The 13,512-nt window shown below is 32.8% G+C and overlaps 1 protein-coding gene across 1 annotated transcript in view; it reads left to right on the top strand.

The window, feature by feature from the left end:
* Window positions 1-10,060: 10,060 nt before the first annotated feature.
* LOC112522085 (cell number regulator 8) overlaps window positions 10,061-13,512 on the top strand; it is a 4,072-nt gene continuing 620 nt past the window's right edge. Inside the window, exons 1-2 of the mRNA XM_025131156.1 lie at window positions 10,061-10,541; window positions 12,624-12,826. Coding sequence (XP_024986924.1) covers window positions 10,175-10,541; window positions 12,624-12,826 — 570 coding nt within the window. The 5' untranslated portion in view covers window positions 10,061-10,174. The remainder of the gene's footprint in view (window positions 10,542-12,623; window positions 12,827-13,512) is intronic.

The following is a 13,512-nucleotide window of genomic DNA, read 5'->3' on the forward strand; positions in this document are numbered from 1 at the left end:
ACAATAATTTGCATAAAAGTATGCTGAAAGTCGTCTGATTCAGTTCAAACCGATCGACTTACCATAAATGAACTTCCAATTAAATTCGATCCAATTTTTCAACAACCAAATTGATTCGGTTTGTTCTTGGATGATTGTCCATAATTCAATAAAACCAATGTTTTGGTAAAGCTGATCCAATCTGACGATCATTCAAATATCATCCAATTAATAACTATATATAATTATTAAAATTTTACTATATTATTTTTTAGTTGATATATATACATAATGGTTTTTAGTAAATCAAAAAAAAATATAAATAGTTAGTTGAAACAGTTAATTAATTAGTTGAAAAATTGTATCAAAATATTAGAAGGATCCAATCCGATACAATAGATAACCAATATTAACATCTAGTGGATAAAACCAATTAGATCCAATCATCATTGAATTGGTTGGATCGAATGTCTAATGTTAATTGGATAACAAAATTCAATATCCATTTGATGATTGAATCGGATCGAATTCACTTAAATCTATTATATTTCAATCGGCGAATAATAGAGAAAAAAGTAGTCCAAATTTCCCATTTTCATAAAAAAAAAATGTAAAAGAAGCGTTTAATAACTATTTGTTGTAAGAACATATGGTGGATTTAAAAAAAATCGTAATTTTTTCTTGTAGTTTTTATTTCCGATAAATAATAAAGAAAAAAATTGTTTTATATGAGAGAATAAACACAAAGGAAAAGTTGACGTCAGATTCAAACACGTGTGAGATCAAGAAAATTTGACTAAAAAATAGATAATGGGAAATTTAAACCTAGAAAAGGACGAGGGAATCTTTGGGCTTATTTTTGATTTATATGATTTCCACCATTAAATTAATTAAATTATTTTAAATTTCGGTATATAATAATTAAATTATTTCCTAATCTATCTTACTAAAGAGTGTAAACGGTACGAGACAATTTACAAATTATTCAACATCGATTCGATTAAAGCTCGGTCAATACTTGACTGGAATAGGCAAGACTCAAACTTGATCTTGACTCGACATATGAGCAAGACAAGTCGAGCTATCCAATACTCGAATCGAAAAGCTCCTGAGATACTCGATTTTTTATGTATAATTATTATTTAAAATATAATAAGTTTTATAATATAATATAATAAAAATGTCTTTATATTCTTAGATATTTGAACAAAATTGTGCATTTTTTTTAACTATAAAAATTAATCAATTATTTCTTTATTGAAATCATAATTAAAAGAAGACAAACAAAAAACTATATAAATATTGGTGAAATTGTCCCACAGGGGAAAAAAAAATGGTAAAAGGAAATGTGAAGGGTATTATAAAAAGAGAGAGATGTGAATGAAGTTTGTAACTTGTTTTTTTGATGATGAAGTTTGAGGTGTATCTTTTTAGTTTATAAAATTTAAGATAACACCCTTAAGTTTCATGATTATAAAAGAAGACCTTAAAATTTCATAAACTTCAATTGGTGAGTTCGGTTCGAGTTTGAATCGAGATTTAGAAGAGTTCGAGCTTTAGTTTGAGTTTAAGAAATTGCAATCGAGTCCAAGTCAAGTTTAGTTTTTAACTGGGTAAGAGTCGTAATCTTCACTTACCGAGTAATACTCTCCATCCTTCTCACTACTCTTACCCAGTAAGATTCTTGACCCTTGTCATGTTCATCTGATAAGAAAATTTATTCGGTAAGCACTTGCCAATAAACGTTTAGTAAACGGCCCCTAAAACAACAAAGCTAAATATAAACTTTTTCCGTTGTGAATAACACCAATTGAACCGTGTGAACACCCGATGGAGAAGTTTTATAAGGTTGTGTATATTGTCTTCACGATTTGTGTGCATGTGTATAGGTGTATGCTGAGAGTAAGATATTTATGGAATTTGAATTTCATAAAAACAATATATTAAATAACATTAATTATTTTTAATTGGTGCTTAGAATGAATCTTACAAGTCTTAAATATTTCTGAAGTTCTCAAATATTAAGTCATGAGTATATATTGTAGATATATAGAAACCGAGATACATGTGTATATACTATTTTGAAATGCATGAAAAGTTTTCATGTATTTTTGGGTCGGTAAAAATGGCGGGAAACCGCAATGATGTTTTGACCGATGTATGTTGCAAAGTACCTCTGTACCATGTCGATAGATGTTATTCAATACATGTATTGCGAGGTATACCGTTGTACTCGGAGATTCAACGTTATTGATGATGTTTCGATCGGTATATGTTGTGAAGTACCTCTGTATTGAGTCGATTGATTGAGATAGTACATGTATCGCGAGGTACACCTCTGTACGTAGAGAATTGATGTTTCCGACGATGTTGACCCACACAATATTCAATGATTTGATATGTCAAGATGATTTATTTGCATGCATTATTTTGACGATGATATTTTCTCAATGCTTACATTATGTATCTTGAAAGATTTGATATCTCAAGTTTTTTTTTATGTAAACCATGAACTCACTAAGCGTAAAGCTAACCCAAACATGCATCTCAGGTTTCGATAAGGCTGAGAACTCGAAAGGAAAGTAGAAGATGTAGCCGATGTTTAGATTTATTCATTAGATATTAAGTTTCTTATTTAGTACTTTGGTATCGATGTAAAGACTTCCACTGCTAGATTTTCGATTTTAAGTTACCTCTCGATTAAGGTAGATTTTGATTGTTAAGCCGTCACAACCCCTGAATTTTGGGGTGTGACATGTTACGTAATTCATTTGTTCGTCAGACATAAGATTAACCAACTTTGCCATTAAAAAGTAAGGGGCTGTTTGTTTGCTTTCTTCTATTAGTTGTGTACATGCACAATGATACGAGATGTAAAATTTCTTAGAAACAACGAATTTAGAATTTAACGAGTTTGTTCAAAAGAAAAACATCCAAAATTCATTTTTGAATAAAATATTCTCTCTCACTGAACGGAGAACTACGTATCTAAGAGCAATTTAATTATTTTATTTATTCATTTCAAAATACAAAATAAAACCAACCATTACTTATTAAGGTGAATCGTGTGAAAATAAGAGTTAAAGTGAAAAGCGTAAGAAGTGATTTAGATATTTGATCACTTGAACTAGCGTTGATGTAATGATTCAGATTAAGTCTCAAAATAAAACATTCAACAACTACCAAACAACCCCTTAATAGATTTTCCATCTAGGAACGGTGGTCCAAACTCCAAACTTTTGAAAATGTTTTAGGTGGTCCAAACGCTAGTAGGACCTCAGCTGCCATTTGTGTGCCCACGATGAAACATATGATTTACGATTTTAGGGGCCCGCTATTAAAAGCCTGTAATTCTTTATTCTATTAAATTTAAATATCGAATTTTAAATCACATAATATAAACGTTATTATTAAATATTTTTATTAGAATTTGAAAAAAAAAATATTTAAAATTATCATATAAAATAACCACATTTAGCATATTGTGTTAAAATAATTTTTATAAATAGATAATATATCCCTGTATGCATAATATACAAGTTAATATATCAAATTTAAAATTCGAATATAAAAACGTTATTATTAAATATTTTTATTAGAATTTGAAAAAAAAAATATTTAAAATTATCATATAAAATAANTAACCGGTTACGGTTTTCATCCAAAAACAAGGCCCGACCAAGCTAAAGCTGGGACCAGTTATACATAGGCCCATTTGTTGTTAAAATAATTTTTATAAATAGATAATATATCCCTGTATGCATAATATACAAGTTAATATAACACATAAAAACATTACACATTACATTTAAAAGTATATAATATTTATTTATATACAATAACTACTTATCAACGTTATTTATATAGGTAAATACTCATCTGTTGGTAATATGGACGAAACGACTATTGTGCATAATGGCACGGGCTCCCGTTTTATTTCTCTGTTATAATGTAAAAAAAATTAGGATTGTGAATTGTGTCACTGCATTATTTTGTTGATTGCAACCGTATATTTATTGAAACAACAATAACAACACAATTTTATGTAAAGTTGGTTTGTAAGATATTTTCTTTGGACGTAGTTGAATCACATTTATACTGTTTTCTTGATTTTTAACTTTTAATTTTAAGTTTATTATATTTGTAAAAAAATTTGAATAAAAAACTCGAATTCATAACCTTACATACAAACAATTAGAATCTAACCACAAGGGTGATGCTTGATTGGTTTGAGCTCGACTCCAAAGGTAAAAAGTACCAGGATGTCCCATGTTCAAATCCAAAGAGAAATAAAAATCCCTTTGTGGCCACGGAGGTTCAAATCTGGTAACTTCGGTCTATTTGCAAAGCAGGTGGTCGCCCTGAGATTAGTCGGTTCGCATAGCGGGTTGGATATCCAAGTTAATAAAAAAAATTAGAATTAAACCACAAGACTAATAACAAGGGTTGTAAACGAACCGAACGAACACGAATGGAAGCTTGTTCATGTTCGTTCGTTTAACTTAACCGAACAAACGAACGAATACGAACAGTAAACGAACGAAAATCTTTGTGTTCATGTTCGTTCGTTTAGAATTAGGTGTGTTCGTGTTCGTTTATGTTTGTTCGTTAACATGCTAAACGAACATAAACGAATAGGCTAAACGAACATAAACGAATTGCCTAAACGAACATAAATAAATATTATTTGAATTCAAAGAAAATAAATAAAAGATTATATATTAAATTTGATATATAAACGAACATAAATGTACGAATATAAACGAACGTAAATAAATATTTTTTGAATTCAAAGAAAACAAATAAAAGATTATATATTAAATTTGATATATAAACAAACATAAACGTACGTAAACGAATGGACGTTTACGAACATAAATGAACGAACGAGACTCTTGTTCATGTTCGTTCGTTTAACTAAACGAACAAAAAAAATTGTTCATGTTCGTTCACTTATTAAATAAACGAACATAAACGAAACTTTCCGCCAAACGGTTCACGAACGGTTCGCTAAACACTTGGTTCGTTTACAACCCTACTAATAACAATCTTATAAACCCATAACTTTAGTTTCTTTATAATCAAATGGTTTCATCACTTTGACATAAAAATTCTGATTCTGGAAAGCACGATGCCAGACCAATGAAGCAATGATGATGTGGTATCTGAATGAAATGCACGCGGTAGGCAAAAAGCCCATGAAGATCGTGACTGTTTCAAATGCTAAAAAGCATTTTCCCACCACCGCCATGCTTCTTCTGTGATCTGCCATTCCTATACCTTCAACACCTTCCTCATTTGCTCTCTCATTCTCATAAACTCACGCCATGGACCTGAAGAATTGCTTCACAAATGCTTTCATTCTCTTTCTCCTTTTCGCAGTGCCCGTTCTCTGTACAGGTTTGTTCGGTTTCCTGAAGCTTCCATCATCTCTCTCTCTCTCTCACACACACACAACACACAGTTGCGTAAGTCTCTTAAGGTGATTTTGTTTTGAATTCATGATCATACGTTTAATTATACTGTGCAAACCATTTCTGGAACTCTAAGCATTCTGCATTCCACATTCGCTATGTTGTGATGTTGCTTTACTTTTGTTTTGAAATGAATTTCGTGTCTAAGATATATAAATTCACCTCCAAATCGATCAATTTTTGTAAGATGCAATCCTTTATTTGATTGATTTGGAAGTTGCAAATGCTTACGAAAAATTACAAGTGGCTTAGCTACAGACATTCATATAACTTATTGCTCAAATTTTCATGTTCCTCTCGATATTGTTCTTGTGATAAACTACATAAAATGCTTGAAGTTTCAGATTTATTTTATTTTATTTTATCAATTATACTTGTGCACTTTGAACTTGATCGTTTTAATGGCTGATTCGGATGTGTACAGGTCGATTGAAACAATTGAATTCGGAGATATACGAGATAGATTACAGGGGACCTGAGACTCATTCTTACATGCCTCCACCAAACAGATCCGGCGGCGTCAATACCAACGGTGGTTTGCAGCAAAATCAGAAGGAGCATGGTCGATCCAAAAGGCCATTAACTGAAAACACCACAAAAATGGTAAGATCCTTTAACTCATAGTATAAAATCTAGCATCTAACTTTGAGCATTGTGATCCTAAATCACATCCGCTGTAGTAAAACTTTTACTCTTCGAAAATCGCATCCAAGGCGTAATTAAGTTCCACTTGAACAACCAACCAGAAGCATTAACTCATGAGGTGTGAATTTAAGAATAAGAAACTAGCTGTACATCCATGAAATTGTTATCGGAGAATAGTGAAAAAATAAAATAACGCGAGAACGGTCAAATAAATGTATTTTACACTAAAATCATGTGTATAATCATACGTGATTCATGCGACTTTGGCCCGCTCATCCTTATATTGACCCTATTTTATAATAACATGTGATTTGTCGTTTTTGATGTTTTCTTATTTTGACTTTGTTTTCATTTGATTCTCCATGTATATTTCTCGTTTGTTGGATAAAACTTCGTACGAGAATAGTAACCAAATAAAAGATTACGAAAACGGACGAATCACATGTGATTCACACGACTGTCATGTTCGCTCACTCTTGCATTGACCGTGTTCCATAACCAGATGTAAATCACATGTGATTTGGCTGTTTTCTTGTTCTCTTATTTTCATCATGTTCTCATCCCATTCTCCCTCCATGTATATATTTGCTTATACCATATCAATGGGCTTTGTTGTCTCCTCTTGTTCTCATCGGTGGCTATGGATCATTAGGTGAAGAAGCTTCATGGATGAAGCAAATCCAGCAATGGCGACTTAAAACTGCATGTGATATGTAAGGGGATGAAAATCTGCAAACAAAAAGCTTTCGACAATGCATTAATTTGGTTGATCAAAGCATTTTGACAGCTTTTTCTTTTCTTTCTATTTTATAATTATATTATTAAATCTTCTTTTTTTTTCCTTTCCATTTTGATGCGATCGTTTGTAGTTTTGCAAAAAAGATTAGATTAATTTGTATTTCTCTTGTTGCGATAATAGTATCATTTAGGGGTTGTTTGTTTACCTTTTAATAGTTTAATTGATAGATAGTCTCAGAATTGTTAAAAGGTGAATCTTGTTTGGCAAAAAAAAAAAAAATGTCTCTTAATGGTTCTAAAATCCTCTAAATGATTTTGCATCTTGGCCTCACTTAACCATTCAGCGTTCTAATTTTATTGTAAATAATTATCAAATAATAATATTATATTTTGCACTATATCATAAAAGCTTCTTAATCATTCTGACCACTTAATTATTTTGCACCAAATTATTCAGCAACTATTAAACAACCCGTTTGATCTATATAGTTTTAGTTTAACATAATATTTATCATTAACTAAATGTCAAAATATAATTTTCGAATATTAAAATAACATCAATTTTGCATCACGTCTATCGAAAATGATAGTATTATCATGTCAAAGTATAACCTCAAATAGATCAAAAGCAATTGGTGGAACCTTCTATTTCCCCATTTCAAAAATAGAAATGGTTGAAGTTTCTATTAGGTATTTTTAATTCTCCTAGGTTTGCATAATGAAATCTTTCGGAATTGAAATATGTTAGAAGAATTGAAATAAAATTTAATCTAAGTTTTATCATTCGTTTAGTTGACAAGAATTAAAATGAAATATGTCAAAAGAATTAGAATTTATCTCTTCATTTCGTTGCACATAACAGTAGTGGTGGGGTCGAGGCGGCGATGGTGTCAACGGTAGTGGCGATGAAGATGGTGGTAATAGTAGCGGTGGCGATGACATGTATGTTAGAAAACAATAGGTTTTTAACTTTTTATGATATGTCAAAATATCAATTTCTATTTTTGACTGAAGCTGGTGTTTGATAGTGTAAATCATTTAATCCGTTTTAAACTCCAAAACCTTATTTTTGATAGGACCGTTGTTTAAATTCTCAAAGGTTAATCCCTTGACTTGGCATTCTCTTCAAACATCGATAACATGGATGATACACGTTATTGGTTTTATTTGAAATTTATAAAAGAGTTCTTATAATCAAAACATAATAGAAAAAACATTTACCTATTTATATAACAGATCGTATAGTTGAAAAATAAGATTATTCAGGAATACACACTGAATGCTGCCTCATTTCATAGGGAACCTTAAAGTGGCTCTATTTCTTTATATTCCATTCATTTAATAACCTTTTGGTATCATTGACATAACAGATGTCATTTATATCTTCAAAGTATTTTCTCCTTCCAATATTTTTCTATTGGAGCTTCCTCATTCACGCAGCACTGCTCCATCAAGCTTTCGCCCATTGCGGAAAATTCCCAAGATATTGGGGTTGGATTGGTCAATAGATTCAAAACTTTTAGAGCACAACCAATCTTTATTCGAACCCCCTTTACTTGTAGGAGCTCGTTTTGGATTTGTCAAATTATGTTATTATCAAACCACGTATCCTTTAACAGATTTATTAATAGTCTCTTGCTTACACAAAAGAAGTTATTAAAATCAAAACATAATTCAAATAATTAGAGTTTTTTTTCAATAATCATTTGCATACAAAAGATTATCTTCGATTTATGAATTTATCCATTTTTTCATCACTATGTACGTGAATTAGATTGTCATTGGCAATTTAGCAATCTTGACGAACCTTTCCATTAAATTTTTGGTTTCATACCTTGGTTTTGGTATGGATCAGTCTTGATTTGCCTTTTAAGATTTTGAGGTGATGTTATTATAATCAGATGGGGGGCAATTAAGCTAATGGGTTTGGGATGCAAATGGCGTGTAAGTTGTGAGGTTTTTGACTACCGTTTTCGTGGTATTTGAGGAAATCGAAATTTGAAAAGCAATTTTGTAGAAAATTTTTCTGATTGTTTTCTTTTGAATAACCATATTCATCAAATGAAGGATACATAGAATATGTTCCATTTTTTGAGAATTTCATATTATGCAAAACTCCGTTTCACCCCAAAATCAAAAACTTTAATCTACGTGTCCAGTGTCCTTTCTTTTGTAATTAGTATGTGATAGATGATGAAAACAACATGTTTCCATAAGGATTCATTTGGTTGAACTAAACATGCTTCGATAGGCTTAATGTTAATGCAATTATAATGACTTTTTATTCCAAATCTTACATACACAACCTCAACGCTAAAAATGCTAAAATCTTTGGTTTTGATATCATTCTTGTTTGACCGACTACGTTTGGATCTTCAAATTTGACAAAAGCACTTCTTGAACTTCTACCGAGAGATTCTTAGTATAATAGCATTCACCCAAAATTATGAAACCACTGTTTAAAAAGAAGCTACAATGTAATTCAAGAGATAGAGATAAATATATCTGAGTTAGATTAAAAGTGAAATATCTCGTAGTTATCTACTTGTAATTCATCTCTATAAAAAAGACGTATGTTTAATGAGAATTACATATTCCTTCTCTTCATTCAATTGTTGTTCTTTTTCAGTTATTTTATAATACATTATCAACACGCATGCTCAATCAGTTCATCGATAGATTTTTGAGCTTCCAACTTCATCAATCAGTCGTCAATATTTCTACAATCCAAAATATCACATATTAAAAAGGGGAAAAGATGTTATAGTGAAAATAATAAGATGAACAAGTCATTGAATCATTTTTAGTTGATCAAAGTTGATTCGGAACCTACAAAAAAATTTATTTTAAAAAATATTAGAGAAATGTGTGCTTTTGCATTGTCTTAAAATTGGTGTCATATTTAGGATTGAGTTCACGTAAGACCAAAGGTTTTTTGTGAGACCCGTAAGACTAATTTATGTTTATTGATCAACTTTATAAGTTAATGATCTAATGAGCTAAAGTTACACGGTGACAATTTTATGATTATTGAAAAGTCTCATGACAATATTGTGATTATAAATGTTCAAATTATAGATCTAATCCAATAATTAAGAATTAATTCTACGAATCTCATAAAAAACTCTTGGTGTCATGTGTTCCCAAATCTTTGTATTACAAGATGTTTTATTGTTGATGAAATAGATATTTAATGGTTAATGAAAGCTACTATTTTGAGGGCTTGTTTGAATGTTCATATAATCCAAAAACGACAGAAACGTATTCAAAACCTCTTGATCTTGACCTTGTTATCATCAGATCTCTCCCCAAATTCCCATTTGTTGTACTCAGAAGTTATGGCCAATTTCGAGGAATCAAGCCCTCTTTTAGCGAATCAAACCCTTCAGGGAGAAGACAACCGCGATCCACAATCAAACGTAACTTTTAGCGATGAAAATAGCAAGAAATCTACCACCAAAACTTCGATCCCCAATTCACAGATGCCTGATGTGGCGAAGGAGGTGAAGCAGTCTCCACCTCAGGTAGCATCAGGGTTTCATCATCACCATCAGGCTGCATATGGTTGGACTGCCGACGGCTTGCCATTGACTAATGGCGGTGCTAATGTGATGGGGGAGCCGCTGCCCAGGGCTCAATGGGACTCGGGTCTATTCGCGTGTCTCGGGCGTAATGATGAATTCTGTAGCAGCGATCTTGAAGTTTGTGAGTTTTTCTACGCCTTTCTTATTGATTGTCTGAGATGAATGGATTTCTTGTTGGGATCTGAATTCTTAATTATTGAAAATTAGGGCCTTCGCTAGTCGATCATCTGGTTTTTGGTCTAGATTTCTTGTTTGATGATGATGATGATGATATGTCTACGGAGATCGTAGTAGCTTTAAAGAATTAATAGGAATCTAAGTCTGCATAAAGAACATAAAACCTACCAAGTTTTTGGGGGTTTTCTTTCTGGCACTAGTATCCGATTCTATCTCTAACTAAATAAATAATTCCAGCTTGTAGAGTGCGCATCTATTTCTTGATTTCTTCTGGGATTATGGGTTTCACATTGCCAAATCATAGTAAATTTCTTGGAGTTCATTGGGTTTTTTCATTTGGGTCAATCCTATGCAAGTTTGATTGGTTCTTGGATGGATTTTGCCAATACAATGCTCATTTTTATTTGTTGGTTAGTGAAAACCGAAGATTTTGCTACGTTCTTGTGCATAATTTTGACTATGGTTGGTTCAAATAATTAGTAATGCAGCCGAGGTAGCAATATTTGCATACTTAGAGTGAATTGGAAAAATATTGTCTAAATAAGCAACTCAAGAGATAACCCGTGAGCAATATACCTGTACACAAAATCACGAATCAGGTTTTGAACTGCAAGATTAAATGGCTGGCTGTTGCAAGTCGTTCAGCTCCAAATTGCAAAGTGAAACTTTTGTGATTTTCTACTCTAGTGAGTATCCATGGTGAAAAGTTATAAAAAAGGGGAATGAGAGGAAGAAGAAGAAGAAGACAACATGAATATGAGAAAAAGGAAGATAGTTCTACAATTGGCAAAAACATATCAACGGTCAAGACTACCTTCACCATGATTCCATCCATTATATTCCTAGCAGATTACTGAAAAAAAATACAACTGCAAAGTACAATTATTTTAATTATCCCTGACTCCCGAAACCATCCTTTTGCCTTTTGTTCTCTTCCCTGCTGGAGCTTCATGTCATGCGAGACATGTATAAAGATTGATTGGGTCCATGTAAATAATCAAGACCTTGCAAACAACAACGCTCCTTCCCCATAGCAAGGCGTACCAAAAATGTAAGAGCGAACAAGAAATATGTTATTCCTTACTCATGAGTCACCTGGTACAAACGAATTGTGACTGTGTGAGCTCCTATTATTCTTCTCATGCACCACCAAAGATTAATAAAGAAATCCCTTATGCCAGTGGAAAAGATGGAACAATAAAAAAGGCCAAGGAACCATTGGGAAGAGAAGGTTTCATGTCTTTTACATGCCAGTGCTCTCAGAGCTTACCTGTCCAGATATTTTTGTAGCTTTGCAAAGAATAAAAAACTCTGTTATTCAGGTTGTTGATGGATGACAATTTTGGAACTCTATGATCTATGACTATTTGTAGCTCTTTATCACTTTCCATGAAGCAGGGGTAAGGGGTGTGGTTCAATCCCCTCCCCCCTGCTAATGGGGCGGAGATGATATCCCTGTATGTCCGACCAAAAAACTTGAATAAATTTTGCCAGGGTACTTCTGGAGATATGTGGCTTATAAGTGTGATTTCTGAAAAAAAGATTGGAGAAAGAAACAGCAAGGAGATGGACCCGTGGAGGGAATTCAACTGAAGAACAAAATGAGAAAGACGAACCATATAATGATTTAGGGTTACAGATGCATTACTGAGATTTCAAACTAGATTCTAAAGCATAAAAGTAATTAAAATTATGACGTTACTCTCGGCCATTCTTCAAAATGCCAGTTGAATGCTAAACAGTACTAGTACGAATACGATTACTCTATGTGATATTATTTTGCCATAGCTGCATCCAGGAGATTGCCTCAAGTGTGTACATGACAAAAGAGATGCTTAAATACATCCATTCCATCTATCTTCTGGCAAACCATCATTTGTTGCAAAAAAAGTATATGGTTTTAATTAACCATGTCATAGGCATTTACCATGATTTGCATAGCAATATGACTTTTTCACTTCTTCACCCAGAGTGTACTTAAAGAGTTTTGAGGTTACTTTTGCTAATAATTAATGAAATTGTGCAGGTCTTCTTGGGAGTGTGGCCCCTTGTGTGGTTTACGGTAGCAATGTTGAGAGACTTGGATCTGCTCCTGGGACTTTTGCAAATCATTGCTTGCCTTACACTGGTTTGTATTTGATTGGCAACTCCTTTTTTGGATGGAACTGCATGGCCCCTTGGTTTTCATATCCTACCCGTACGACAATCCGCAGGAAGTTCAACCTCGAGGTAAGTCTCTTTCATGCTTGAGCCGCTGTTATTTTCCCGAGTTGTGTAGCCTGTAATGTGATAAAGTCTTGTTCGGTTATTATGTTATCTTACCTTCCCATAGGCAGATAATAAAATGGCAACCCATTATCTAGTATACAATTAGTTCATGGGCTACAACTTTATTTTTTATGATTGGCCAGGGTGATTCGAGTAACACATAAAATGAATAACGTAATACTTGAACATGGTGCAATTGCCTCTTGTGTTCCTTTTTCCCATCAAACCTGCATCTTCTTATAAACTTTGTGTTTTTCCCGAACTTTCACTTTAGATTATTGTTTACCGTTGCCGACTCTGGGATATTAGCCTTTTGTTGCAAGTGGATGGATGCTTGAGATGTGGATAGTGAGATTCAAAATTTTAAAATATTGAGGATTCAAATCCGAAAGTAGGGCTGGGAATCTGCAGTTACCATATATAGGACTAGGAGGAAGGGTTCTGGAGAGATGGGGGATGGGGTAGGGATAAGGGCTAGCAGTTGGATCTTCGGGGTCCTAGGTTAGACTAGGGGTGGGTCGTTATTCCTACCTTGGTTATGTTTTCTTGTACCTGCTTATGTTCGTATGTTTTCGTTGTTATTTGTCCGTCTGTTTTGATTGTTGTTACTTGCAACTCATTTCCAATTTTTAGCCTTGACCTCCCCC

Source organism: Cynara cardunculus (genome assembly GCF_001531365.2).
Source record: "Cynara cardunculus var. scolymus isolate 2C chromosome LG 11, CcrdV1, whole genome shotgun sequence".
Taxonomy (NCBI): Eukaryota; Viridiplantae; Streptophyta; class Magnoliopsida; order Asterales; family Asteraceae; genus Cynara; species Cynara cardunculus.